The sequence below is a fragment of the Lepus europaeus genome, chromosome 18 (assembly GCF_033115175.1).
Source record: "Lepus europaeus isolate LE1 chromosome 18, mLepTim1.pri, whole genome shotgun sequence".
Taxonomy (NCBI): Eukaryota; Metazoa; Chordata; class Mammalia; order Lagomorpha; family Leporidae; genus Lepus; species Lepus europaeus.
In genome coordinates, this window is record NC_084844.1 from 41,608,934 (window position 1) to 41,633,077 (window position 24,144).

A 24,144-nucleotide genomic window follows, 5' to 3' on the forward strand; every position below is an offset into this window, starting at 1 on the left:
GGTGTTGCAGCTCACTAGGCTACCCTTCCACCTGTAGCACCCCGGGTTCTAATCCCAGTTGGGGCGCCAGTTCTGTCCCAGTTGCCCCTCTTCCAGGCCAGCTCTCTGCTGTGGCCTGGGAAGGCAGTGGAAGATGGCCCAAGTGCTTGGGCCCTGCACCCACATGAAGCACCTGGCTCCTGGCTTCGGATTGGTGCAGCGTGCCAGCCGTGGTGGCCATCTGGGGGGTGAACCAATGGAAGGAAGACCTTTCTTTCTGTCTCTCTCTCTCACTGTCTAACTCTTCCTGTCAAAAAAAAAAAATGTATTTGACAGGCAGAGTTAGCGAGAGATCTTCCTGCCATTGGTTCACTCATAATGTAGTTACAATGGCAGAAGCTGGGCGAGGCTGAAGCCAGGAGCCGGGAGCTTTGTGCAGGTCTCCCTCATGGGTGCAGGGGCCCAAGCACTTGCGTCATCCTCCGCTGCTTTCCCAGACACACTAGCAGAGAGCTGGCTCAGAAGTGGAGCAGCCAGGACTGGATCTAGCTCTCCTATGTGGCCTAACCCTGCCCCCCGGCACTGACCCCTCCCATACATATTTATATACTCTGTATAAGTATGTGTACACATACACTAATTTTCTTGCTGAGCCATTTAAGAAATCAGTTGTAGACATGACATTTGATCCCTAAATACTTCAGCATATGTCTCCTAAGAACAAGAGCATTCTACAAAAACAGGACACAATTATCGATCTTACAGCACTGTTAGCCAATATACATTCATATTTCCACACTCTGATTCCTCCAGTTCTGCCCTTGCCAGATCCATGGTCCAATCAAGAGTCGACTTGGTTGCTGAGTCTTCGTCTCCTTGAACCTCAGGCAGTTCCCAGACTACTTCCCCTTTCACAACACTGACGGTTCAGCGAGTCCAGGCCAGTTTTTCAGCACAAGGCCTCCAATGCGCATTTGCTTGGTGAGGTCCAGACTAAACTTTCTGAGTGTGGGCCAGATGCCACCTGCATGAGGCATCACGTGGTGTGAGGAAGTCCTGGCCCGTGTGGCCATTTCAAGCCTGGGTATACGCAGGGCGCGGGAGGCACATGTGTTCATCTGTGTGCCAGAGCCCCAGGTCCCCAAGGCTGGCCAGTGGGGGAGGCTGCTGACTGTGAGGCACTTCCTCTGGGTGGCCAAAGTGCACACTTCTTCCCACCAGGAGCTCCAGGTGTTCAGTGGGCAGCCAGCTCCTGAGGGACCAATCACCTGCTGCTATGGCCACTTCCTGTTGATGCAGCTACAAGGGAAGAGAAGGGGGCTGAGGGAGGTGTCCATGCTGGTGCAGGCCTGCTGGAGGGAAGAGACAGCAAGGAGACAGGCTGACAGTGACAGAGGGCACCAGAGTGAAAAACAGACCAAAAAAGTAAGGACAGACAGCAGAGGAGGAGAGAAAAACAGACACAGAGAGAAACTCAGATGCATAAGCCCACAGAGGGAGGAAAAGCACCAGGGGCTGGGGTTGTGGTGCAGGGGGTTAAGATGCCAGCATCCCATATTGAATCGCTGGCTGAAGTCCCAGCTGCTCCACTTCTGATCCAGCTCCCTGCTGATGTGCCTGGGAAAGCAGCAGAAGATGGCCCAAGTGCTTGGACCCCTACTACCCACATGGGAAATCCAGATGGAGTTCCTGAATCCTGGTGACCACCTGGCCCAGCTCCAGCCATTTGGGAAGTGAACCAGCAGATGGAAGATCTCTCTCTCTGCCTTTCAAATACAATAAATAGTTTAAAAAAATAAAAATGTTAAAAGACAAGAAAGGTGACATGCTTTGCTAGCAGTTTCTGAAACTTTTTGAGGCGCTGTGGCTTTGGCTCTGGGACAGTGGGTGGACTCCAGCCCCCAGGGGACCGCACGGTGTCACCTGCTCAGTCTGTACTTTTCCAAGCACAAAACATCTCCGTGGTGCCCCTGAAGTCAGGCCCTGGGTGGGAAGTTTCCTGCTGCAGTTCGGCACACCCCTCTCTTTCCACAGGCCTGGGGGCACACAGGGAAGCCCCCAGGTGACCTGTGGTGAGGAGGAGCAGAAGAGAGGACAGGGCTAAGACACCAGAAATAGCCTGCCCTGGGCAGTGGGGAGGAATTCAGACCCCCAGGAGCTGCCCAGCAGGGGTGGCCTTGCCTAATAACAGGCAGCATTTTTCTCATGAGAAAAGAGGGGTTGGGAGTGGAACACTGCTCAGCCGCTGGACTGCTGTGGAGATGCCAAACCCCCCTGCTAGAAGCTTCCTGAGAAGGGCCCCACTGGAGCATCTTACTGCACACCGGGACTCCGGCGGCAGGAACGCCCACGCTCTGTGCTCTTTGGCAGGAAGAGGTGACAGCGCGTGGTGCGGGCTCACCTGTGGCACGGCTGTGAGGCAGCCCCTTTCTGGCCTCAGCCAAAAAAGCTCCAGCCCCCGATTCTTTTTTTAAATAAAATTCTTAAAGACTTATTTATTTGAAAGGCAGAGTTATAGAGACTCAGAGGGAGAGAGGAAAAAAGATGGAGAGAGGAGGAGGAGAAGGACAGAGAGAGGTCTTCCATCCGCTGGTTCACTCCTCAAATGGCCGCAATAGCCAGTGCTGGGCCAGGCTTTTTTTTTTTTTTTTCTTTTTTCTTTTTTTTTTTTTTGACAGGCAGAGTGGACAGTAGAGGGAGACAGAGAGAAAGGTCTTCCTTTTTGCCATTGGTTCACCTTCCAATGGCCGCCGCAGTAGGCGCGCTGCGGCCCGCGCACCGCACTGTTCCGATGGCAGGAGCCAGGTGCTTCTCCTGGTCTCCCATGCGGGTGCAGGGCCCAAGCACTTGGGCCATCCTCCACTGCACTCCCGGGCCACAGCAGAGAGCTGGCCTGGAAGAGGGGCAACCGGGACAGGGTGCCCCGACCGGAACTAGAACCCGGTGTGCCGGTGCCGCAAGGCGGAGGATTAGCCTACTGAGCTGCGGCGCCGCCTTCTTTTTTTTTTTTTTTTTACAGGCAGAGTGGACAGTGAGTGAGAGAGAGAGATAGGTCTTCCTTTTGCCGTCGGTTTACCCTCCAATGGCTGCCGCGGCCAGCGCACCGCACTGATCCGATGGCAGGAGCCAGGTGCTTATCCTGGTCTCCTATGGGGTACAGGGCCCAAGCACTTAGGCCATCCTCCACTGCACTCCCCGGCTATAGCAGAGAGCTGGCCTGGAAGAGGGGCAGCCGGGACAGAATCCGGCACCCCGACCGGGACTAGAACCTGGTGTGCCAGCGCCGCAAGGCGGAGGATTAGCCTACTGAGCCGCAGCCCCAGCCAGGAGCCAGGAGTTTCATCCTGGTCTCCCAAGTAAGTGGCAGGGGCCCAAGCATTTGTACCATCTTCCACTGCGTTTCCAGGCGCATTAGCAGGGAGCTGGATTGGAAGTGGAACAGGCAGGACTCAAACTGGTGTCTGTGTGGGATACCGGCATTACAGGCCACGGCTTACCCTGCTGTGCCACAATACAGGCTTCCCCGACTGTTTTTAAAGGCAGGATGAAAGAGAGAGAGGAACCCGTGCAGGTCTCCCACGAGGGTGGCAGAGACTCAACCATTTGAGGCATCACCTGCTGCCCCCAGGCCTGCGCTGGTGGGAAGCTGGGATCAGGAGCCAGGAGTGGATCTCAGGATGAACGTCTGATGGGGCAGGTACCCCAACTGCTGGGCCAAACCCCGCTAACCCGCAGGCCCCAAGGCTCACCGAGGAGGTGGAGGGGCGTCAGGGGGCGGGCCAGGACCTCCCGCAGACTCTCCAGCCACTCGCGTTGCTCCTTCTCGCTGGGGCAGGTGAGGACGAATCTCCGCTCCGGGGTGACCACGGTGAGGCCGGCCTTCCAGCGGTTCCCCCGGACGCCCTTGGGCAGGTCTTCACAGACTTCGTACCCGTGCTCCTTGCTCCCGAGGAAGACCTGGCCCTGCTCAAAGGCGTCCTACAATCCGGGGCCCGGCGTCCTCAGAGGCCGTCCCTGGGGCAGCGGGGACCCACCCCCCAGCCCTCACGGCCCGCAGGCTCTATCTGGGGAAGGGGCGTGGGTGTCTGCTAGGTGGGAGTTTGAAAGGTGAAATCCCCGAACTTCATCACTCAGCGTGCATTCTGTTCCCTCGTGGAGAAGCTAGGCTAGGAACTTAAGTGCACACTGTCCTGGGACCGCCTCCAAGAAGGGCGTTCTTACTCAGCCCATTTTTCAGAGCAGGAAACTAAGGCACACAGAGCCTAGTGCTCTGCCCACGGTGCAGCCCTGCCAGGGGCGTGGCGGTGCCAGGACCCCACGCTCCCCCCACTCCCAGCCACTCCATGCCGTGGGCCCCTGGAGACTGGAGGAGGCAGGCACCGGATGTGACCTCAGTGGGCGGCACTGGGCACTCTTGTGAAGCACTTCCTGAAGGTGAGGGCAGGGAAAGGCCTCAGGCCCAGGAGATGTCGCCCTCCCCCCCCACAGCCCTGGGTGGGGGGGTCCCCTGGGGAGGGACCACAGCAGCGCTTACCAGTGGGTTTTTGTAATAGAGCAGCCTCCGCTCCTGGGGATCCAGGGCGAACCACCTTTTCTTGAAAGGTTCTCTGTGCTGCAAAAGAGGAAGCCCCTTACCAGGGATGGCGGGCCCCAAGCACTTCCTGAGGTCAGAGGTCAGAGGCCAGCCCAGAGAAAGCCACGCAGCCTCAGGCCTCCATGGGCAAGCACCCTGGAAGTCAGGTACTCTAACGCTTCCCCCTGGGGTCCCTCAGACCCCCTCCCCAAACCTCCCACCTTCCACCCCAGCCCCCGCCAGCTTCTCCCTGCTGCCCCTAGGTGCTGCTTGGGTTAAGCCAGGCGCTTCCCTCTTTCTCAGGCTGTGGACAAGGGAGCCTCAAGAAGAGGAAGCTGGGAAATCAGAAGTGGCAGCTGCTCAGGGAGGCTATGAGTGCTGGCCTGGGCCAGATCCTACAGGAAGTCAGCAGAGCCCTGGGGCGAGGAACACAGGAGGGCTGGGCCGCGGGAGGGAGGGGCCTAAACCTCTGACTGCTCACTCTGCCTGCCGGGCCCCCTGCACCGCTCACTGTCCTCTTAACAAGCATCCTGCAACCAGGCTAAATCTTTCCAAAAGCAAGCCCCAGAATGCTGCCATGTGGGGCTCAGTTTTTAGGGAGCTCCTTCTGAAGTAGGCAGGCATACAGGTTAAAATTGTTAAATTTGTGAACTGGAAGACCACGCCTTCACCACACCCCTGTGTGGCCTCATGCCCCTACCTGATGCCTTTGCCATGCCCCTGAGTGGCCTCGTTCCCCTACCTGGCCACACCGGGGTGCCCACCAGCCAATCAGGTTAATTAACCACTCCCCTTTGGAGTGGGTTAAAAGCCTGGGGCACAGTGTGCTCAGGCCTGCGCTCTTCTTCCCTGGCCTCTTGCCAGGACAGGGCTTGCTGTAGCCCTGCGCCTCCAGGGCGTATGGCCTTCGGGCCATGTGCTCTAGGCTTCCTGGCCTAGATGCTCATCCAGGTGGCTGGTTCCTGGTGCTTGGTATGAACTCCCATTCACCTCTCTCCCCTAAATAAAGCTCTCACTCTCCTATGCATCTTTCTCACTAAATAAAAGCTTAAAACGTACCATGCCACCTTGTTTATCTGTGCCGATATTTAGAATTCTTCTCTAAATATTAGGCAAGAACCCTCTCGGGCTTATTAATATCGGGGATTTCGTAATAAGCCCGTGTTGAAATCATAAGGCACCCCAAATTCTGGTAGTACATGTGGCACCCTGGATAGCATTTCTAGGGAACTTTAAGGGGCCACATTTAGTGTAAATTTTAGGGGGTCCTGTCCGATTTCACTTCTACTCCTCCCCTTCTCTTCCTCCTGCTCCCCTCCCCTCCCTCACGACCACCTGCTGGCCCTGGCCTCCACCTTCACTCAGGCTCCCCTCTCTGGATGGTCCTCCCCAAAGCAGCCAGGCCTTGCCATCCTCTGGGGATACGAGGTGGGGAGCAGGCACTGGGGTGCACACTGGGGGAGGGGCATGCCTGTGGGGCCCCACCCGTGCATGAGCCTTGGTGCACAAGTGTGTCTGTTAAGCCCTGTCACACAGGGGCCTGGGAAGCCCCCGCCCTGCTTTCACAGGCAGGGGGCGCTTGAGGGGAGTTGAAAGAAGCCGAAGGTGATGAGGCTAAGAGGGGGCTGCCATGAGAGGGAGAGGCCACACCATGCCCACGCCCACGCTGGGCCACAGACCAGCTGACATCTCCTTTGACACTTGGGCCTTCAGCCCAGGGACGCACGGGCCTCACTTTACTTGCCTTCCCCCCATTCACCCATTCTCTACCCCCACCCCACTCCCCACCCCCAGTCCGGCACCTGCTGCCTCCCTGGACAGGGCTCGGTGAGTCCCCACAGGGACCTACCTTTGGACCCGTCTTCTCCATGAAGCCTTGTTTGAGGTAATTCCTCGTGAGGTGGGGCAGGAGCTGGGGGGAGAGAGACAGAAGCTGGCCCCCTACATATCCCCCGAGGGGTGGGGGGAGCTGGAGGTTCCCTACTGAGCTTGGCTCCCCATCAAAGGGGAAGTCGGGAATGGGGAAGGATGTGCGGTGGCGGGGGCCACGGGGTTATATTTAGAATGTGCCCTGGATGTAATCTTCATAATTCAATAAAGCCAGTCCACAGCACCTGCGCCATGCTCAGAGCGTGCTGGACACAGCTGAAGCTCGGTGACAGATTCCAGGGGAAGAGCTCAGGCAAGGGGCTGAGCCGCCCGCCGCTCGTGGAGTCAGGGGGCTTATTTGGAGGGCCCGGTGAGACACAGTTCTCAGCCTCCAAGGAGGGTGGGTCTCACCAGCCTCGCTGCTCCCCTGATGAAACCAGGGCGCAGACATGTGCTCAGGAATTCTCTCCAAGTCCCACAGCTGGAGGCCTGGGGAGCTGGGATTCACACTGAGCCGTGGCCCCAGCACTGCTGCACTGTGACGCTAACGTGCGAGCAGGCCAGAGCCTCCTGGCCCTGAGCAGATCATTGCTGGGGATCCTGGCCCAAGACCTCCAGGAGGTGGTGGCAGGATGGGCAGAGCAAGCCCTAGACGAGGCGTCTGGAGGCCTCTGCCAGCTGTGCCACCCTGGTGAGCCCTCTGTCTCTCTGCGCCTGGTTCCCCGGTGTGGAGGAGACTGGATCGTGGGCTCTGGCGGATCCACCTCCAGCCGGCGTCCTGTGCACACAGAGGCGTGCAGGGATACTTGTCTCCTGTGTTCCAGGGGCCAACCTGACAAGCCCAGAACTTCAGACTACAAGGCAGGCTTCCAGGAAGGGGGATGCTGCCCCAGAGCTCTGGGGCCCAGGGCAGGGGCTGGGGAACCACAGTGGGGAGCCTGAAAGGGGGAACCATAGGAGCCAAACATGAAAACCCCAAGGTGAGCATTTGGCCGAGGAGTAAAGGCATCGGTTGGGACACTCGCATCCCTTGTGGGAGTGCTTGGGTTCACGTCTTGGCCTTGCTCTCTATTCCAGCTTCTTGTCAATGCACACCCTGGGAGGCAGCAAGTGATGGTTCAAGTACTTGGGTCCCTGCCACTCATGTAGAAGACCTGCTCCTGACTCCTGACTCCAGCCTGGCCCAGCCCTGGCCATTGTGGGCATTCTGAGGGTGAACCAGAGGAGGATGGGAGCTCTCGCTCTCTTGCTCTCTCTCACTCCCCCCCCCCCAAATAAGGAAATTTAAAATTAAGTGATTAATTTTCATTTCATTAAAAAGCTTAAAATGTAAACTATGCCACTGCCCTCTCTTATCTGCAGTAGGCTTTCATTCCTGCACTGGGAGAAAGCCAAGTCCCTAACTGCCAGCACTGCCAGTGTGGAAACCCCGGGCAGCAGGAGGGAAGTGCTTGGGTCCCGGCTTCCTCCCCTCTCACAATAGCCATGCTGTGGGTGTCCTCCACCTAGAGACAGGCGGGTGCCCTGAGGTGACACGCATTTCTGATCACAGGGCCACTGCCCCACTGGACTCCCGAGGTTTGGGGCATCTGGATCCTTAAGTTTACACCAGCCTGGATCACTGCCCCAAACCTCCCGCCATGCACAGGTGCAGGCTGGGAGGAGGCTGGGGATGGGCAAGGGGGAGTGACAATGGCTTGGGAAGGCAAGGGGACTCTGGGTCACTGCTGGCCACACCGGCCAGCCAAGATGGGAAGCTTGAGCAGATGAAGTAAGGCTGAGCCTCTGCCCTTTGCCCTTCCTCTCTGGTCAGCAGTCAGCGGTCAGCAGTCAGCAGTCCTAATGCCATGGCCGTAACCAGTTCTGGCCGCTGATTCAGCACACCCACAACCAGGCCATGCTGGGACTGTACCCAGAGAGGTGCTGTCTCAGCGCTGCATCCCAGACACTCAGCTCCCTACAGACCCTGGAATTAAGGAGCATTTAGGCTCTCCAGGAGGGTCAAAAGGTTGGAAACAAGAAAATCCCAGGTGGGGCCAGCGCCGTGGCGCAGTAGGTTGATCTTATGCCTGCAGTGCGGTGCTGGCATCCCATTTGGGTACCGGTTCTAGTCCCGGCTGCTCCACTTCCGATCCAGCTCTCTGCTATGGCCTGGGAAAGCAGTAGAAGATGGCCCAAGTGTTTGGGCCCCTGCACCTGCAAGGGAGACCAGGAAGAAGCTCCTGGCTCCTGGCACAGCTCTAGCCGTTGCAGTCATCTGGGGAGTGAACCAATGGAAGGAAAACTTTTCTCTCTGTCTCTCCCTCTCACTGTCTGTAACTCTACCTCTCAAATAAATAAATCTAAAAAAAAAAAAAAAAAAAAAAAAAAAAAAAAAAAAAAGAAAGAAAAAAAGAAAAGAAAAGAAAATCCCAGGATGAGTATGGTCTGTCCATGCCTATCACTTACAAAGTTTTCTTAGAGAGGAACTGAAAAACAGAGAACAGACCACAGTCTCTCAGCTGGAAGGAACTGTGGAGATGTCTGGCCAGCTGCCATCTGACCAACACAGAAACTGCACTTCTCAGAGAGGTTCCGCGACCTGGAGGGTCACACAGCAAGTTAGCAACAGAGCTTCCTTCAGGACCCAGGTCTCCTGGCTCAAGGCAGCACCCTCTGCCCCACACCTTGTGGGCCTTCCCCTCCATTCCTGGGGGAGGCAGATGGGAGTTCTCAGGCCCACCATGACTTTGGCCACGGAAGGCTGAGCTGCTCCTGTGACAATGACAGTGGGGAAGATCTCAGGCCCTTCCTGAGAGCAGAACTCCACAGGGGGAGGGGAGAAGCTAGGCAGGGACGAGCCCCTGGGTGATTCACTTCTTGTGGGACTTTTCAGTAGGAGGAGTGACTGCCTCTGCTACTGTAATGGGGCGACCAGGCCACAAGCACACGGTGAGGGGCTGTTAGGGATCGTTTGCACTTTTCAGCGGCAGAAGGGGTCAGAAAGAGATGCCGCCACCCTGAGTCCTTCCGTCGCTACAGAGTGGCCATGCGTCCTGAAGGGGAGAAACAGGCCTGCTTTTTGGAGACCGCCTTGCCAGGTGGGGCCATGAGCCCCCTGCCTCCCTCTGAGGCGCCCAGCCCTCAGGTCTCAGGGTCCTGCCTGCACACAGCCCTGGCCTGACCTCGGAGTGTCTGTAGGTTCAGCAGACAGTTGAGGATGGGGTGGCGGAGGGGACGCTCAGAAGCTGGGTCCGTGTCCTGCTTACCTCCGACTCTGGGAGCTCAGGAAAGGCCGTTTGCAGGTACTGCAGCCGGGCTGCACGGAGGGCATTGAACCAGTCCACTATCTCCTGCCGAGAGAAACGCAGAGACCGTGTGGGCAGCCAGAAGGGCGTGGTGGCAGCAGCTGGCAGCCTCAGGGTTGGGGCACCTGCACACATGTCCTACTCAGGGGCACCTGGGGAGGATGCCATCAGGGCTGCCTCGTCCAAACTGAGCAGGTAGGCAGCAGGTGCAGGGTGCACCCCCCAGGCTGGGGGAAGGGAGCTGCAGGGAGCTATACAATGGCCCGGGACAGTGTTTTTCACGTTGTTGGCTTGTTTATTTGAGAGGCAGAGAGAGCGCTCTCATCTGCTGAGCTAGGCCAAAGCCTTGAACTAGAACTCAATCCAGGTCTCCCATGTGGGTGACAGGGACCCAACAGCCTAGACCGTCACTGCTGCTTCCCAAGGTGTGCATCAGAAGGAAGTTGGAATCAGAAGTGGGGCTGGACTTGAACTCAGGCACGCCAGTGTGGGATGCTGCCAGCCTTAGTCTTAACGGCTAGGCCAAATGCCCGTCCTTTCACTTTCCAATGTGTGCAAGACTCACTTGGAGTTCTTGTAAGATGCAGATGCAAGGATAAGCGTTTGGTCAGTGGGTAAGACGCGGCTTGGGATACTCACATTTCCTATCAGAGTGCCTAGGTTCGAGTCCCGGCTCTGCTTCCGATGGCAGCTTCCTGCCAATGTGCACTCCGGGATCAAGTGCTGGTGTCCTTGCCACCCGCATTCTAGACTTCTAGCTGTGGCCTGACCCAGTCCTGGCTGTTGTGGGCATTTGGGGAATGAGTCAGCAGAAGGGAGCTCTCTGTTTCTCTTTCTGCCTTTCAGATAAATCAATTGAACATCCAGCAGGGAGCTGGATTGGAAATGGAACAGCCAGAGCCCATAGGGGATGCTGGCATTGCAGGCAGTGCTTAACCTGTTAAGCCACTACAATTTTTTTTTTTTTAATGCAGATTCAGATCAAATAGGCCTGGGGCGGGGCTCAGGAGCATGCATTCCCTAACACACTCCCAGGTGCCAGGACACTGCTGCTCAGTTGATACACTGAGAAGGAAGGAGCTAGGAAAGACATCCTCAGCTGTCCAGGCCTGGCCTCTCCGGGGCGAGGGCGCGGACTGGGGCCACAGCTGGCTTGGCGCATTCTGCTGTCACTCTGGGAGGATGCATGCCTGGAGAACCACTGCCTTCCTCATGTGGGATGCAGGTGTCCTGAGCAGCGGCTTGACCCGCCATGCCACGATGCCCCTTAGACTCCTCTGAGCCTGCCAAGCCAGAGTTGGGATTGGAAAGTCACTCTGTCTGCCCAAGAGATCTTTCTCTGTTGCTCCCTCTCTTTGTAACTCTGCCTTTCAAATAAATAAATACATCTTTTAAAAAAAGAAGCAGAGGGGCCAGCATTGTGGCATGCCGTAGTGGGTTAAGCTGCCTCCTGCAATGCCAGCATCCCATATGGGCACTGGTTCGAGTCCCAGCTGCTCCACTTCCAATCCAGCTCCCTGCTGATGTGCCTGGGAAGCAGTGGAAGATGGCCCAAGTGCTTGCGTCCCTGCACCCATGTGGGAGACCCAGAAGAAGCTGGCTTCGATGTGGCCCAGCCACAGCACCGGCATCTGTCCACTTCACTTTCAAATCACCATCTAGCTCCTGCAGGCAAGGATTATAATCCCCATTTATGCCCCCTGACAGAGAGACTGGGCACAAAGTGAAATAGAATGAGCAGCCTCACATTGTCAGATGCACCACAGCTGGGAGAAAGGGAGGGAGCCAGGTGGCCTGAGGGCAGAGTCCTCATGGCCATGAGTGGTGTGGAAGGGTAGCCGCTGGTGTCCTGCTGGTTTGGCTACCAGGGACCCCTTCCGTGTCTCCCAGACCGCACAAGTTGGAAGATTCTGATGGAATGATGAGAGGGAGTGGAGAAGTTCACTCACACTGGATTCCCTGCCAATCATGGTCAGAGTCCTTTAGTTTACAGAAACAAAGACTCCTGGAGTTACAGAAACCATGGACCTGTTGTAGAGAAAGCGTGCACTTGCTCTTTCCCTACTTATCCTCCTCTCTCTCTAAGTTCCTGACTCTAACCTCGCAGGAGCCCAGCCACACCTCTTTTCAGCACATTCTGAAACAGAAACCCCTTCCTCCAGAGAGGCTTGCGAGCCCCCGCCCCTCCCCCATCGGGATGCACATCTGTGCATCCCCAGCATGACCCCACGCCATCACACAGCCCTGTGAGTACCTGGCTCCCTTCCTCATCACTAGACTGTGGGTTCCTTGAGGCCCACAGCTCCACCCCACTCACTCCCCGGTGCCCTAGCCCCTGGCCCGGTGCTTTGTACCCTGCAGGGCTCAGCAAGGGCTTGTGGGAAGAGAGGATGAGGTGTGAAGGTGGCTACAAGGCTTTGCCCTTTCCACCTGCTACAGTCAGGAGCTCAGAACACCTACAGCAACTGAAGTTTGTGGTTCACAGCCACTCCAAGCCCTTCTGAGAGGTGGGTGTTGGAATCCACAGACATGCAGGAGGGAGGGGACTTGTTGAGAGCACCAGAGCCAGAGCTCCCATCTCTGACTCCAAAGCCCGGCTCTCCAGACCAGACCATGGAGGAAGCATGAAGCCTGCAGGAAGGGCGACACGTGGTCGCTGCTCCAGCATGGGGTTTCTGCCTCCTGCTGCCAGGGGTTGTCCCACACGCAGGGCTCAGTGTCCACGTCTCAGGAACAGAGTTCACAGATGCTCATGAAATGTCAGCCCCCACGCCACCCCACTTAGCATCTCTGTACCCCCCACCCCACCACCACCAGGTACCTGAGCCTGTGTGGGCTCTGGCTTGCCTGGCTTCCTGGGCCATTAATGCTTCTCGAAATTTGCACGCATCTGCATCACTCGCCCTGCTGCTCACATGCAGCTTCTACCCAGTAGGTCTGGGGTGGGCCAGAGCCGCTGCTGCTAACAAGCTCCCAGTGACGCCAGCACGGTGGGTCCAGGATGGCAGGCCGAGAAGCGAGACCCTAGCCTGACTCTTTCTCCCACAGTCAGAATCTGTGGCCCCACCTGGCTTGGTCGTCCCTGGGCATTGTCCCTTCTGCAAAACAACTCCCATGGGGGCTGTGCACTGCCCAGGCGTGTCCATGGCACCCCAGACTCCTCTCCTCTTCTCACTCTGCTTTCCTCACTCCTGCCTCAGGCTGGGAGGTGACAATAGGTGAGGGCAGACAGCCGCAGCCAGTCCCCAGGAGGTGCTGAGCGCATCACCCGGTTAGCAAGGGCGGTGTGAGCTGGGCTGGCAGGGCCCTGGGGTACTGCACTGCAGGTGGCGGCAGCTCCCGACACCTCACCTTCCCACTCTCGTGATACACAAACAGGTTCCTGGTGTGGCCCTCTTTCCTGTAGGTGATCTGCAGTCCGTGAGGATGCCCTATCTTCTCTGTCTGGAAGGTGGCATTCAAGTCCTTGATGCTGATGACAGCCTTGGGGCTTTTACCCTGAAACAGAGAAAGAGGACACTCTGTGCAGTCAGCGGCTTCCTGTCACCCTCACCACGGCCTTGGCCCAAACAACCTCATTCTAACTTTGCTATTTTTATTTTTAAAAAGATTTATTTGGGGCCAGTGGCGTGGCGCACTAGGTTAATCCTCCCGCCTGCGGCACCGGCATCCCATATGGGTGCCAGGTTCTAATCCTGGTTGCTCCTCTTCCAGTCCAGCTCTCTGCTGTGGCCTGGGAAGGCAGTGGAGGATGGTCTGGGTGCTTGGGTCCCTGCACCCGCATGGGAGACCAGGAGGAGGCACCTGGCTCCTGGCTTCAGATCAGCATAGCTCCGGCCGTTGCAGCCATTTGGGGTGTGAACGGAGGGAAGACCTTTCTCTCTGTCTCTCTCTGTCTGTAATTCTACCTGTCAAATAAATAAATAAAAATCTTTAAAAAAAGATTTATTTAAGGTTAGCACTGTGGTCTGACAGCTAAAACTGCCGCCTGCAGTGCCAGCATCCCATATGTGTGCCAGTTCGAGTCCCAGCTGCTCTACTTCCAATCCAGCTCCCTGCTAATGCACCTGGGAAAGCAGCAGAGGACAGCCCAAGTGCTTGGGCCCTTGCACCCATGAAGGAGACCTGGAAGAAGCTCCTGGCTCCTGGCTTCCACCTGGCCCAGCCCTTGTCATTGGAGCCATTTGGGGAGTGAACCAGCAGGTGGAAGACAGCTCTCTCTGTCTCTCCCTCTCTCTATAATTCTGAATTTCAAATAAATAAATAAATTTAAATAAATAAGTAAATAAATAAATGTTTATTTATTTATTTGAAAGAGTTACACAGAGAGAGGGAGAGACAAAAAGAGAGAGAGAGATCTTCCATCTAATGGTTCACTCCCCAGATGGCCGTAATGCCAGGAGCCAGGAGATTCTTCCAGATCTCCCACTGGGTGGCAGGGGCCCAAGCACTTGGGACATCTCCTACTGCTTTTCCCAGGAACCTGGGTCAGAAGTGGAACAATCAGGACTGGAACCAGCACTCATATGGGATGCCAGTGTTGCAGGCAGCAGCTTTACTCACAATGCCACAATGCTGGCCCCAAGGGCCTTATTTTTATTTATTTATTTATTTATTTTATTTGAAAAGCAGAAATACACAGAGAAAAAGAGAGATAGAGACAGAGAAATAGAAATCTCCCATTCAATGGTTCACTCCCCAGATGCCCACTGGGAGCTGGGCTAGGATGAAGCCAGGAGCCTGGAACTCCATCCAGGTCTCCCATATGGGTGGCAGTGATCCAAGTATTTGGCCCATCACCTGCTGCCTCCCAAGGTGCACATTAGCAGGAAGCTGGAATCAAGAGCAGAGCTGAGACTTGAACCCAAGCATCGCAGTATGGGATGTGGGCACCCATGCAGCATTTTAACTGCTGTACCAAACACCTGCCCCCAACTCTGTAGGTTGTCTAAATGTTCCTGCTGTAGCATTACAATGCACAGACCTTCCACCCGACTTCCTGGCCTCCATCATCCCTGAGCCCTGCCCAGGCCGCTGGCCTGTCAGAGCTGGAGGGGGTTTGGAAAGGCCTTGACTTAGGTTTGGACTTCTCTGATGGTTCAGCAACACAACGTTTCCTGGAGCAAATCCTCCGTGGAAGCCAAACAAAACAACCAACCGAACATAAACAGGTAGGGGCCTCAGGGAACTCCCTCCAGTGCTCCTGCTGTCTTTGGGGCTCTGAAGAAGCAGTAACAACGTCAAGAAGGGGATGGCAGACATGAGAAGATACCGATGCTCCAGACCTGGGGTGGCCATGAACAACATGAGGCTACTCAGATTACAATGAAATAAAATTAAAAATTCTGTTCCAGGCCGGCGCCGTGGCTCAACAGGCTAATCCTCCGCCTTGCGGCGCCAGCACACCGGGTTCTAGTCCCGGTCGGGGCACCGATCCTGTCCCGGTTGCCCCTCTTCCAGGCCAGCTCTCTGCTGTGGCCAGGGAGTGCAGTGGAGGATGGCCAAAGTCCTTGGGCCCTGCACCCCATGGGAGACCAGGAGAAGCACCTGGCTCCTGCCATCGGAACAGCGCGGTGCGCCGGCCGCAGCGCACCTACCGTGGCGGCCATTGGAGGGTGAACCAACGGCAAAAAGAAGACCTTTCTCTCTGTCTCTCTCTCACTGTCCACTCTGCCTGTCAAAAAAAAAAAAAAAAAAATTCTGTTCCAGGACGGGCATCTGGCACACTGGTTTAAGTCCCGTATCTGAGTGCCTGATGTGAGTACTGGTTACTCTGCTTCTGTCCCAGCTTCCTGCCAATGCACCTGGGAGGCAACAGATGATGGCTAAAGTATTTGAATCCTTGTCACCCACGTGGGAGACTGTGTTTCCCCCTGGATTGGACTGACTGTATGAACAAGGAAAAGTAACAGCGTGTGCTCACTTCTCAGTGGCTGCGATTAGCCTCAGGACACGGTATCTGGGATTACAGCATTGACCTTGGTGGGGTGCGCCCCCTGCCCCGTGGCGGGACGCTCGGCTCTCGCCTCTCACCTCCTCCTTAGTGTAGTACTTCAGAACGCCTTCTCTTGCCAGAAGGACAAACCTCCTTCTCAGGAACTGTGCGTTGTCCCGCCCTCGCTTCCACAGGATGCCTTCCCGGTTGCCTTAACACCAAGGAGGAGAAAGGTGAACATGCAACACCTGAACACACACAGGCAGCTCACAGGTGTGGCTGGCCTTCCGCCAGCTGCAGGACCCGGGGGGTCCCCCGGGGCCAGTTTTGCAGCATCTGGTCATTTCTGTCAGACCTCCCCCTGTGCAAATCCTTTCTTCCCTGGCTCTCCATAGGATCAGGCTGTCTGCCAGGAAGAGCTCTGTGGGCGTCAGTGGGTCAGTGTTAGGATTCGCGTCTGTCATCAGAAGACGTGGTCAGGAGCAGGCATTCGGCACAGCAGTTAAGATGCCGCTCTCGGGACACCCACATCCCAGAGAGGAGTGCCTGCTTGGGGTCCCAGCTCCTCTGCTTCCACCCCAGCTTCTTGCCCGTGTGCAACAGGGAGACAGCAGATGATGCCTTAAGTACCTGGGCCTCTGCCACCCAGCGGGAGACCTGGATTAAGTCCTGGGCTCTTGGGTTTGGCCTGATCCAGCCCCAGCTGTTGCAGGCATCTGGGAGTGAACTAGAGGACGGATGATCCTGTCTCTCTTCCTCTCTCGCTATCCCTCCCTCTCTCTCATCCCTCTGCTGATCAAACAAAATGAAAATAAATAGATCAAAAATATTTCAAAAGAAGCCATAACTAACCCAAAGAGGGCTAAGGTGGGGCCGGTGCTGTGGCGCAGTGGGTTAAAGCCCTGGCCTGAAGTGCCGGCATCTCATATGGGCGCCGGTTTGAGACCCGGCTGCTCCACTTTCTGTCCAGCTCTCTGCTGTGGCCTGGGAAAGCAGTAGAAGATGGCCCAACTCCTTGGGCCCCTGCACCCACGTGGGAGACCAGGAAGAGGCTCCTGGCTCCTGGCTTTGGATCGGTGCAGCTCTAACCGTTGCGGCCATCTGGAGAGTGAACCATCAGATGGAAGACCTCTCTCTCTCTCTCTCTCTCTCTCTCTGCCTCTCCTCTCTCTGTGTAACTCTGACTTTCAAATAAATAAATAAATATTTAGAAAAACAAACAAAACAAAACAAACTCACTAAGTCTATATTTAAAAAAAAAAAAAAAAAGAGGGCTAAGGTTTGAGAAAGTGGATCAGTCCCCCAGGAGGCCTGGATTTACATGGTCCTGCCCAGCTTCCCACTGACATCAGGCTAATGAAACCTGGGCACCAACGTGTGATCTCCAGGCACCTGCTGACTGCGGGAGGACTTGGCACCCCTGGGATCCAGGAGAATGAGCACCGGCTGCCTCCCGGGCTCTCGGTGAGCTTCCGCACACTTTGCCCTGTGGGTCAGTGTCAGCTTCGACTCAGGGCAGCAGGGTGAAAACCACCCCAGATCCAGCGCCATGGACACCGCTGCCCCTTGCACGATGGCAGAAAGGGAGGCTGAGATCCGGCCCACAGTCCTCACCATGCCTGGCGCTGCCCCAGGAGCTGCCGGAGCCAAGAGAGGGGGTGCCTGCCTCCAGCTGGTCTGCCTGGCGGAGGTGTCTTCCTGCAATTCCTATGAGGACTCTGCACACTCAGCCAGGACCGAGCCCCGCCCCGCCCCGCCCCTCACGTGTTGCTGTTTTAGAGGCAGAGGATTCCGCAGTCTGTCTCAGCGGCCAGCGTGAGGGCAGCAGGCATCCGTCGGACGGACGCTGCTCCCAGCCCCCAGCCACTGTGTTTCTAGAGCTTGTTAGAACACAGAGCTCAGAGGGTGATGAGAATAACTTTACCTGGTGGGGAGACGATTTTCCCATCGGCCATAAATTCCTGTCTCTCATATTTTGCTCGAATCCATTGCTCCTTCAAGACCCTAGAAGGAGAGAACGCTCGGTCAGCCGTGTCTGACGCATTCACTTCCCGCAGGAACTTGCCGAGGCCTGCAGCTGAGGGTGGGGGCACCGCTGCCTGCTCAGGCTGCCCCCGTGCTCTGACCATTGGACGCCGGAAGATTCTTTGTGGGGACTGTCCAGCACTTCGTGGAGTGTCCAGGAGTGTCCCTGGCCTCTACCCTCCAGATAGCCAGCGACCCTGGCCTCTGTGCACCCCTCCTAGGATGTGACTCCCAAAGATGTCCTCAGACACTGCCAGACATCTTGGGTGTGCAGGCAACTATTTCTCTCACAGGGCTATGGGAAAATCACTGGACTCCTGCTCCCCTGCCTCAACTCTCCCCCCGGGTCAATGAACGCTGGCTCTCCTGCATCTCCACACTGCCCCTCCCACTGTAGGGCCACGAGCGGAAGTCAGGTGGCCTGCCCGTGGTCTCTCGGCACGCTGGCCTGGGCGGGGCTGTGGTCTCGGGGACCTGTTCCCATTCTATCAATTATCCACTGTGTGACAAAGACCACGGTACTTAACCCCTCTGAGCTTGGGGAATACGCCAATATTATTATACCCACCTGCCCTACAGGGTGGCCGAGAGGTTCCCCGGTACAGAAGGGGAAGTGTTTAATGCCTTCCCAGGCAGACACTGCCAGCCCCAACGACCGCACAGAAACCAAGCCGCCAACAGCGGCCTGACTACAACTGCCTGGCTCCCTCTCACCTTTCCCAGTAAGTGTTCCAAGGTGCACAGGACCTCATCCCCTGGCCGCAAAAAGGACCTAGAGCTGGGGATCGGTCAGACGCGGAGCTACCCTGGGCCATGCGCATTAAAAGCATCAGAGCTGAAGGAGAGTGGCTGGAAGCCTCTTGCTGGGAGGGGAGGCTGGCTCCTGGGGTGACCTTGCTGACACCCGGCTGAGAGAAGACGCAGGGTCACAGCCAGAGAGAGTGTGACAGACTTGGCCATGTCTGCACCCCTAGCTCAGTGCTGCCCCACCTGTGGTGTCCCTCCTGTGATCTGCCCTTGAGCCCCTATTAAATTGGGTTTCTGTCCCTTGCAATGCAGAGTCCTTCCTATGAACAGCCCTCACCCCCAGGACAGTGAGGAGAGTCCCCGGCTGACCGCAGGGCCACAGGGTCAGAGCAGGGGAGAAGGAGTGGGGACCAAGGCCCAGCAGCCTTGGAGGGAGGGGACATAGAGGAGCTTGGGTTTGGGGGAAGTGGCCAGCAGCACTGAGCTCAGAGGGTTAAAGTGCAGGGTTGCTGCTGGAGTCGTGCCCAGTAATGTGTGTGCAGAGCGGGCAGAAGGCCTCACAGATAGTGGGCACTTAGCAAGCACCTGGGGCAAAGGGCCAAGTGGCAGCAGGAAGGCAAGATGGGGAGCCCCGTCCAGGTGAGCCCAGCGCACCCCTGGGCTGGGCTGATAACCAGGCCACATTCTGAAACGGATGCTGAGAAATGGGTCGGGTGGCATGGCGGAGGTTTTCCATAAATTATCTCTTTTCATCCCTACCCCCACACTACGACTTGGGCATCAGTGCCCACCTGAGACTGGGATGTGGAGAACCAGAAAGGTCGCCCTCTCACAGCCAGGCAGTGGTGAGGCTTCCCCTGCCCACCCACACTGGTTGGCTAAGTGCTGAGGAATCGCAGGACCACCAAGTACAGTTGTGCAGTCCATACACTGCCCAAAAGCACCCTGCCGGGGCTAGGCAGCTGCAATGCACCTTGCTGTTTGCTCCTGCCCCCAGGCAGCCACAGGGGCCCAGCGGGGATGGGGAATGTGCCTGATGAGCTGTTCAAAGCTTGTGGAATCATTCAGTTTGACTCTGCCAAAACAACCACAGGCAGGACTCAAAATTCAATAGATCCGCACCAGGCTAACTTTTAAGTTGATAATTTTGTATGGTCCAGAAATGATGTTAAAAATATCCATGTGGAGGCTGGCGCCGTGGCTCACTAGGCTAATCCTCCGCCTTGCGGCGCCAGCACACCGGGTTCTAGTCCCGGTCAGGGCACCGATCCTGTCCCGGTTGCCCCTCTTCCAGGCCAGCTCTCTGCTGTGGCTAGGGAGTGCAGTGGAGGATGGCCCAAGTGCTTGGGTCCTGCACCCCATGGGAGACCAGGATAAGCACCTGGCTCCTGCCATCAGATCAGCGCGGTGCGCCGGCCGCAGCGCACCAACCGCGGCGGCCATTGGAGGGTGAACCAACGGCAAAAAGGAAGACCTTTCTCTCTGTCTCTCTCTCTCTCACTGTCCACTCTGCCTGTCAAAAAAAAAATATATATATATCCATGTGGGCCGGCACTGTGGCTCAATAGGCTAATCCTCCACCTTGCGGCGCCGGCACCCCAGGTTCTAGTCCCAGTCGGGGCGCCAGATTCTGTCCCGGTTGCCCCTCTTCCAGGCCAGCTCTCTGCTGTGACCCGGGAAGGCAGTGGAGGATGGCCCAAGTCCTTGGGCCCCGCACCCGCATGGGAGACCAGGAAGAAGCACCTGGCTCCTGGCTTCGGATCAGCGTGGTACACCGACTGCAGTGCGCCGGCCACAGCGGCCATTGGAGGGTGAACCAATGGAAAAAGGAAGACCTTTCTCTCTCTCTCACTGTCCACTCTGCCTGTCAAAAAATTTTTTAAAAAATATCCATGTGGGCCGGCGCCGCGGCTCACTAGGCTAATCCTCCGCCTTGCGGCGCCGGCACACCGGGTTCTAGTCCCGGTCGGGGCACCGATCCTGTCCCGGTTGCCCCTCTTCCAGGCCAGCTCTCTGCTGTGGCCAGGGAGTGCAGTGGAGGATGGCCCAAGTCCTTGGGCCCTGCACCCCATGGGAGACCAGGAGAAGCACCTGGCTCCTGCCATCGGATCAGCGCGGTGCGCCAGCCGCAGCGCGCCTACCACGGCGGCCATTGGAGGGTGAACCAATGGCAAAAAGGAAGACCTTTCTCTCTGTCTCTCTCTCACTGTCCACTCTGCCTGTCAAAAAAAAAAAAATATATCCATGTGGCCCTTGGCAGAACAAAGGGTCCCCACCCCTGGAAGAGGCACCTTCTCCCTGATGACACAGGCTTTTCTCTAGCAGCCCTGGTGGTGAGGCTGAGTCCCCGGAAGAAGGGTCAGGACTTGGCGCTCAGTCCCACAGAGGTTCGGGATCCAAAAACACCTGTGTCACAGTGACCCCTTAACTCCAGGGGACCTGAGCACTCCTGTGGCGTAAGAGCCCCCCATTCTGGGAAACCCCCTCCCCATTGCTGAGAGACCATCACCCACCCCTGAAGTCAGAAGAACTAGACCCAGTTCTCCTCCTGTGAGCTCGGGTCTTTCGTGGATTTCATGAGGACAAGAGCAGCGCTTACAGCTCATGAGAGAATGGAACACACGAACGCATGCCACCCTCAGCGCAGAGCCTGGGGCACGGGTAAAGCTCTAGAGGTATTCGCAGCCACTGTTGCTGTCATGGTTACTATTTAGGGATCTGCAGCCCAGGCACAGCGTTGGGTGGCTTGAGGGACCTCCTTAGATGGGACAGACCTAGACTTAACATGCAACAGGAAGCAGCTGAAACACACTTGCACTACTAAAACACCAGCATCCCCCCACCCCCGCCCTGTCAAGTAAGCCACCATCTGTAAGCTGTAAGGATGTTGGAGGCCGAGGGGGTAGATCACAGAGAAAACCCCCAGTTCACAGTTGTAGAAACTGAGGCCCAGAGAAAGGAAGAGACACAAGCAAAAGCAGCTTAAGCCAGATCTCCTGCGTGTGCTCCTTAATGGGGCCACACGCTCTCCTGGATGTACCTGCTGGCCAGGCTCGCAGAAGAGACCAGTGAAGAAAGAGGGGCTTGGTGGAGGGGACTTGAGACCAGAAGCCCCCTCCCCCGGTGCCTCAGGAGTCACCCACTCACAGGCAGTCGTTGGCCTGGGGGACGTAGTAGAAAGCTGGGACTCTGGCTTCGAACTTGGCCTTCACACGGAGGTTTCCGTTGTGGGTCATAAACTGCAAGACAGCAGCAACTCGGGGGTAATATTAGAACTTGAAAAAACATGAAATGAAACCATGGCCTCCCAGAAGGTCACTGGCCTGCCTCCCTGGCTAGGTCAGAGGAAGCCACCTCCAGGAAAGAGACATCCCACCAGGCTTTGGTCACTGACCACAGCAGCGAGTCTAGCCTGGAACAGTGATGCGCTAGAACAGCTGTGCCTCCTACAGGCACCGCCCTTCACGGCTCTCAGAGACGTGCCCAGTTCTCACCTCCCACACATCTCCAGAGTACCATCTTCAGTTCAGAGGAGGAATCAGAGAGGACAGGTGTCGCCCAAGGCAACACAGCTCGTCAGTGGAAAGCTGGGATTCGAACCCAGCCCGAGCTGGCTTCAAAGCTCACAGTCTTCTCCCATTCCCTGCACATGTGGCCAGGACCCCTAGCCACCCTGAAAGTCTGCAGGACACCGATGTAGCCAGAGGACACAAGATGTGGGTGCAGTGTGATCAGTGAGACCCTCTGGCACCTCAGAGATGCAGTGGCTGATGTGCCTAGAGTAGCCCAGGCGGCAGTGGGACAGCAGGAGTGGGAAGAAAGGCCAGGTTTGGCTCCACATCCCTGGAGCCAAGGAACTCTGCTCTCCTCCTCACCCCTACCCCGATGCTACAGGGCTCTGTCATGCACTTGCTGAGTGACCCCTGGGATCGCACCTGTAAAAGGGAGGAGATACTATGACACGGGTGTGACAAGGCACGAGCAGAAGCCCTCCAGCTCTGTGCCACTGTGCTGCTTTCCTGTCTCCTGCACGGCGGTGTTGTGTGGGCTCGGGGGGGGGGGGGGGCAGGGACCTTGTCATGTCCACTGTGCTCTCCCAGTTCCCAGCACAGGGTAGGCTGGCAGGAGCTGCGTGCTGAGCAAGCCAGGCAGTCCTCCAGCCCCATGGTGTCTAGCATGGAACCTGGCAACTGTCAGCCTGCTTCTCACAAAGTCCTTGAAACCCCCAGCCAACCAGCGGCTCAGGGCTGCCTGCTCACAGAAGGGTTTCTGCCTGAGACAGGACCACCAGCCAGGCTGGGGTGGGGGGGTGGCGAGTGTTCCCTCCCCAGGGCTCAGGAGATCCAAGGGATCCTCTTCCTGGCTGGAGACTACCAACCAGGAGGCTTTCTTTGGCCAAGTCCAGGACTTCCACTAAGGATAACAGCAACTACTAACAGGCTACTTACTTTGATTCTACATTTAATCTTAGAGCAGCCATGCGAAAGAGTGGTGGTGATCCCATAATACAGATGTGGGAAGAGAGTCCACCAGCAGGATGAAGTAGCCAGCCCTGGGCCTCCCAGCTTGTAAGTAAGCGATCCAGCCTCTGGCTAAGCCGCCACCTAACAGGCTATTTCTTCCTCTGGCCATTGCCCTGGTCCCGTGCTCAGCTTCCTCCCGTGTAGAGCCCTGCCGCCCACGGCCTCTCCCCCAGCTCCAGGGCCTGGGGCGCTCCACGTGCGCCTTTCTACCTCCACGATGCTGTCGTCCCAGAAGTCAAGTCTCACGGATTTAACTCTGCTGATGTCCGGGAAGTTGCGGTGGACGCCGGAGCAGTAGAGGCAGATGAAGATCCCCAGGTTGTAAGAGGCCCAGTCGGGATCTACAGGGCAAGAGGGCAGCTGAGCGTGCGCAGGGCTGGGGAGCGGGGGCTGGGCCCGGGGACAGTTAGGACTCCGGGGGCGGGGCCAACTAGGAACCCCTTCTCTCTTCATCTCTCCGCCTTGGGCCCATTCGGTTACTAGCGGGGACCCTCGAGTCAGCCTAGGCCCGTGGGGGAAGACCCTAGGGGGGGTGCAGGGTTTGAGGGTTAGAGGTGGAGGGGAGTGCTAAGTGACAGTCTGGGGAACCGCGCGCCGCTGGGGACTGAGAGCGGGCAGGTCTGGGTTGGGGTGTCGGGGTCGGGCGAGTGAATTGGGGAGCTGGGGGTGCCCGAGCCGGGGCAGGGGACACAGGACGGCCTGGGCTCCCGCGGCTCGTGGGACGTCTGCGCCCGAGGGCGCGGGAAGTGGCTGGTGCCGGGTACTGGGTGCCGGGTGCTGGGTCCCGGGAGGGCTGGAGGGGGTCGGCGGTACCAGGCCGGGGACAGGTCCGAGGCCGGCCGGGAGTGGGGAGTCAGGGGTCCGAGTCCAGCTGGGCGGCGTGTCGGACGCCGGGAGGACCGTCGGGGCCCGGGGAACGTTCACTGCCGGGTTAGGCGGGAGTCTGAGTCGAGGGCGGCGTGAGGGTCGCGACCCCGTCCAGCGGGCGCCGGTGCACGAGCTGGCCGGGCCGGGGCGGAGGGGTGCTTACCTGCCGCCCCGCAGTCCGCACAGTGCGCGTTGCCGGTGCCCGCCGCCCGCAGCAACTCCAGCAGCCGCTTCTTGTTGCGCTCGCGGTCGCCCATGACCCGCCCGGCGGTCAGCGGGGCGCAGCCCGGCCGTCCCCAGGCCCGCGCGCTCCGCACGGCAGGTGGAGACGCACCCAGT

At 57.4% G+C, this 24,144-nt stretch overlaps 1 protein-coding gene across 1 annotated transcript; it reads right to left on the reverse strand.

Annotated features, from left to right (window-relative positions):
• On the reverse strand, window positions 1-24,144 carry ADAP2 (ArfGAP with dual PH domains 2). Its single transcript, XM_062174803.1, has 11 exons — window positions 23,969-24,144; window positions 23,149-23,279; window positions 21,563-21,654; window positions 17,568-17,647; window positions 15,742-15,854; window positions 13,060-13,206; window positions 9,670-9,753; window positions 6,402-6,464; window positions 4,514-4,591; window positions 3,729-3,957; window positions 1-1,278 (listed from the first exon to the last, which is right to left on the reverse strand). The coding sequence occupies exons 1-11, from the start codon at window positions 24,060-24,062 to the stop codon at window positions 1,244-1,246; spliced, it is 1,146 nt and encodes a 381-aa protein (XP_062030787.1). The 5' UTR covers window positions 24,063-24,144; the 3' UTR covers window positions 1-1,243.

Bases quoted from the DNA above. Each gene is read 5' to 3' on its own strand.
- ADAP2 (XM_062174803.1), bottom strand. From the start codon at position 24,062: ATGGGCGACCGCGAGCGCAACAAGAAGCGGCTGCTGGAGTTGCTGCGG. The intron at 21,655-23,148 runs GTAGAAAGGCGC...GCTGTCTTGCAG, and splicing joins GGGACGACAGCATCGTGGAG to TTTATGACCCACAACGGAAA. The intron at 3,958-4,513 runs GTAAGCGCTGCT...CCCGGATTGTAG, and splicing joins TCTATTACAAAAACCCACTG to GACGCCTTTGAGCAGGGCCA.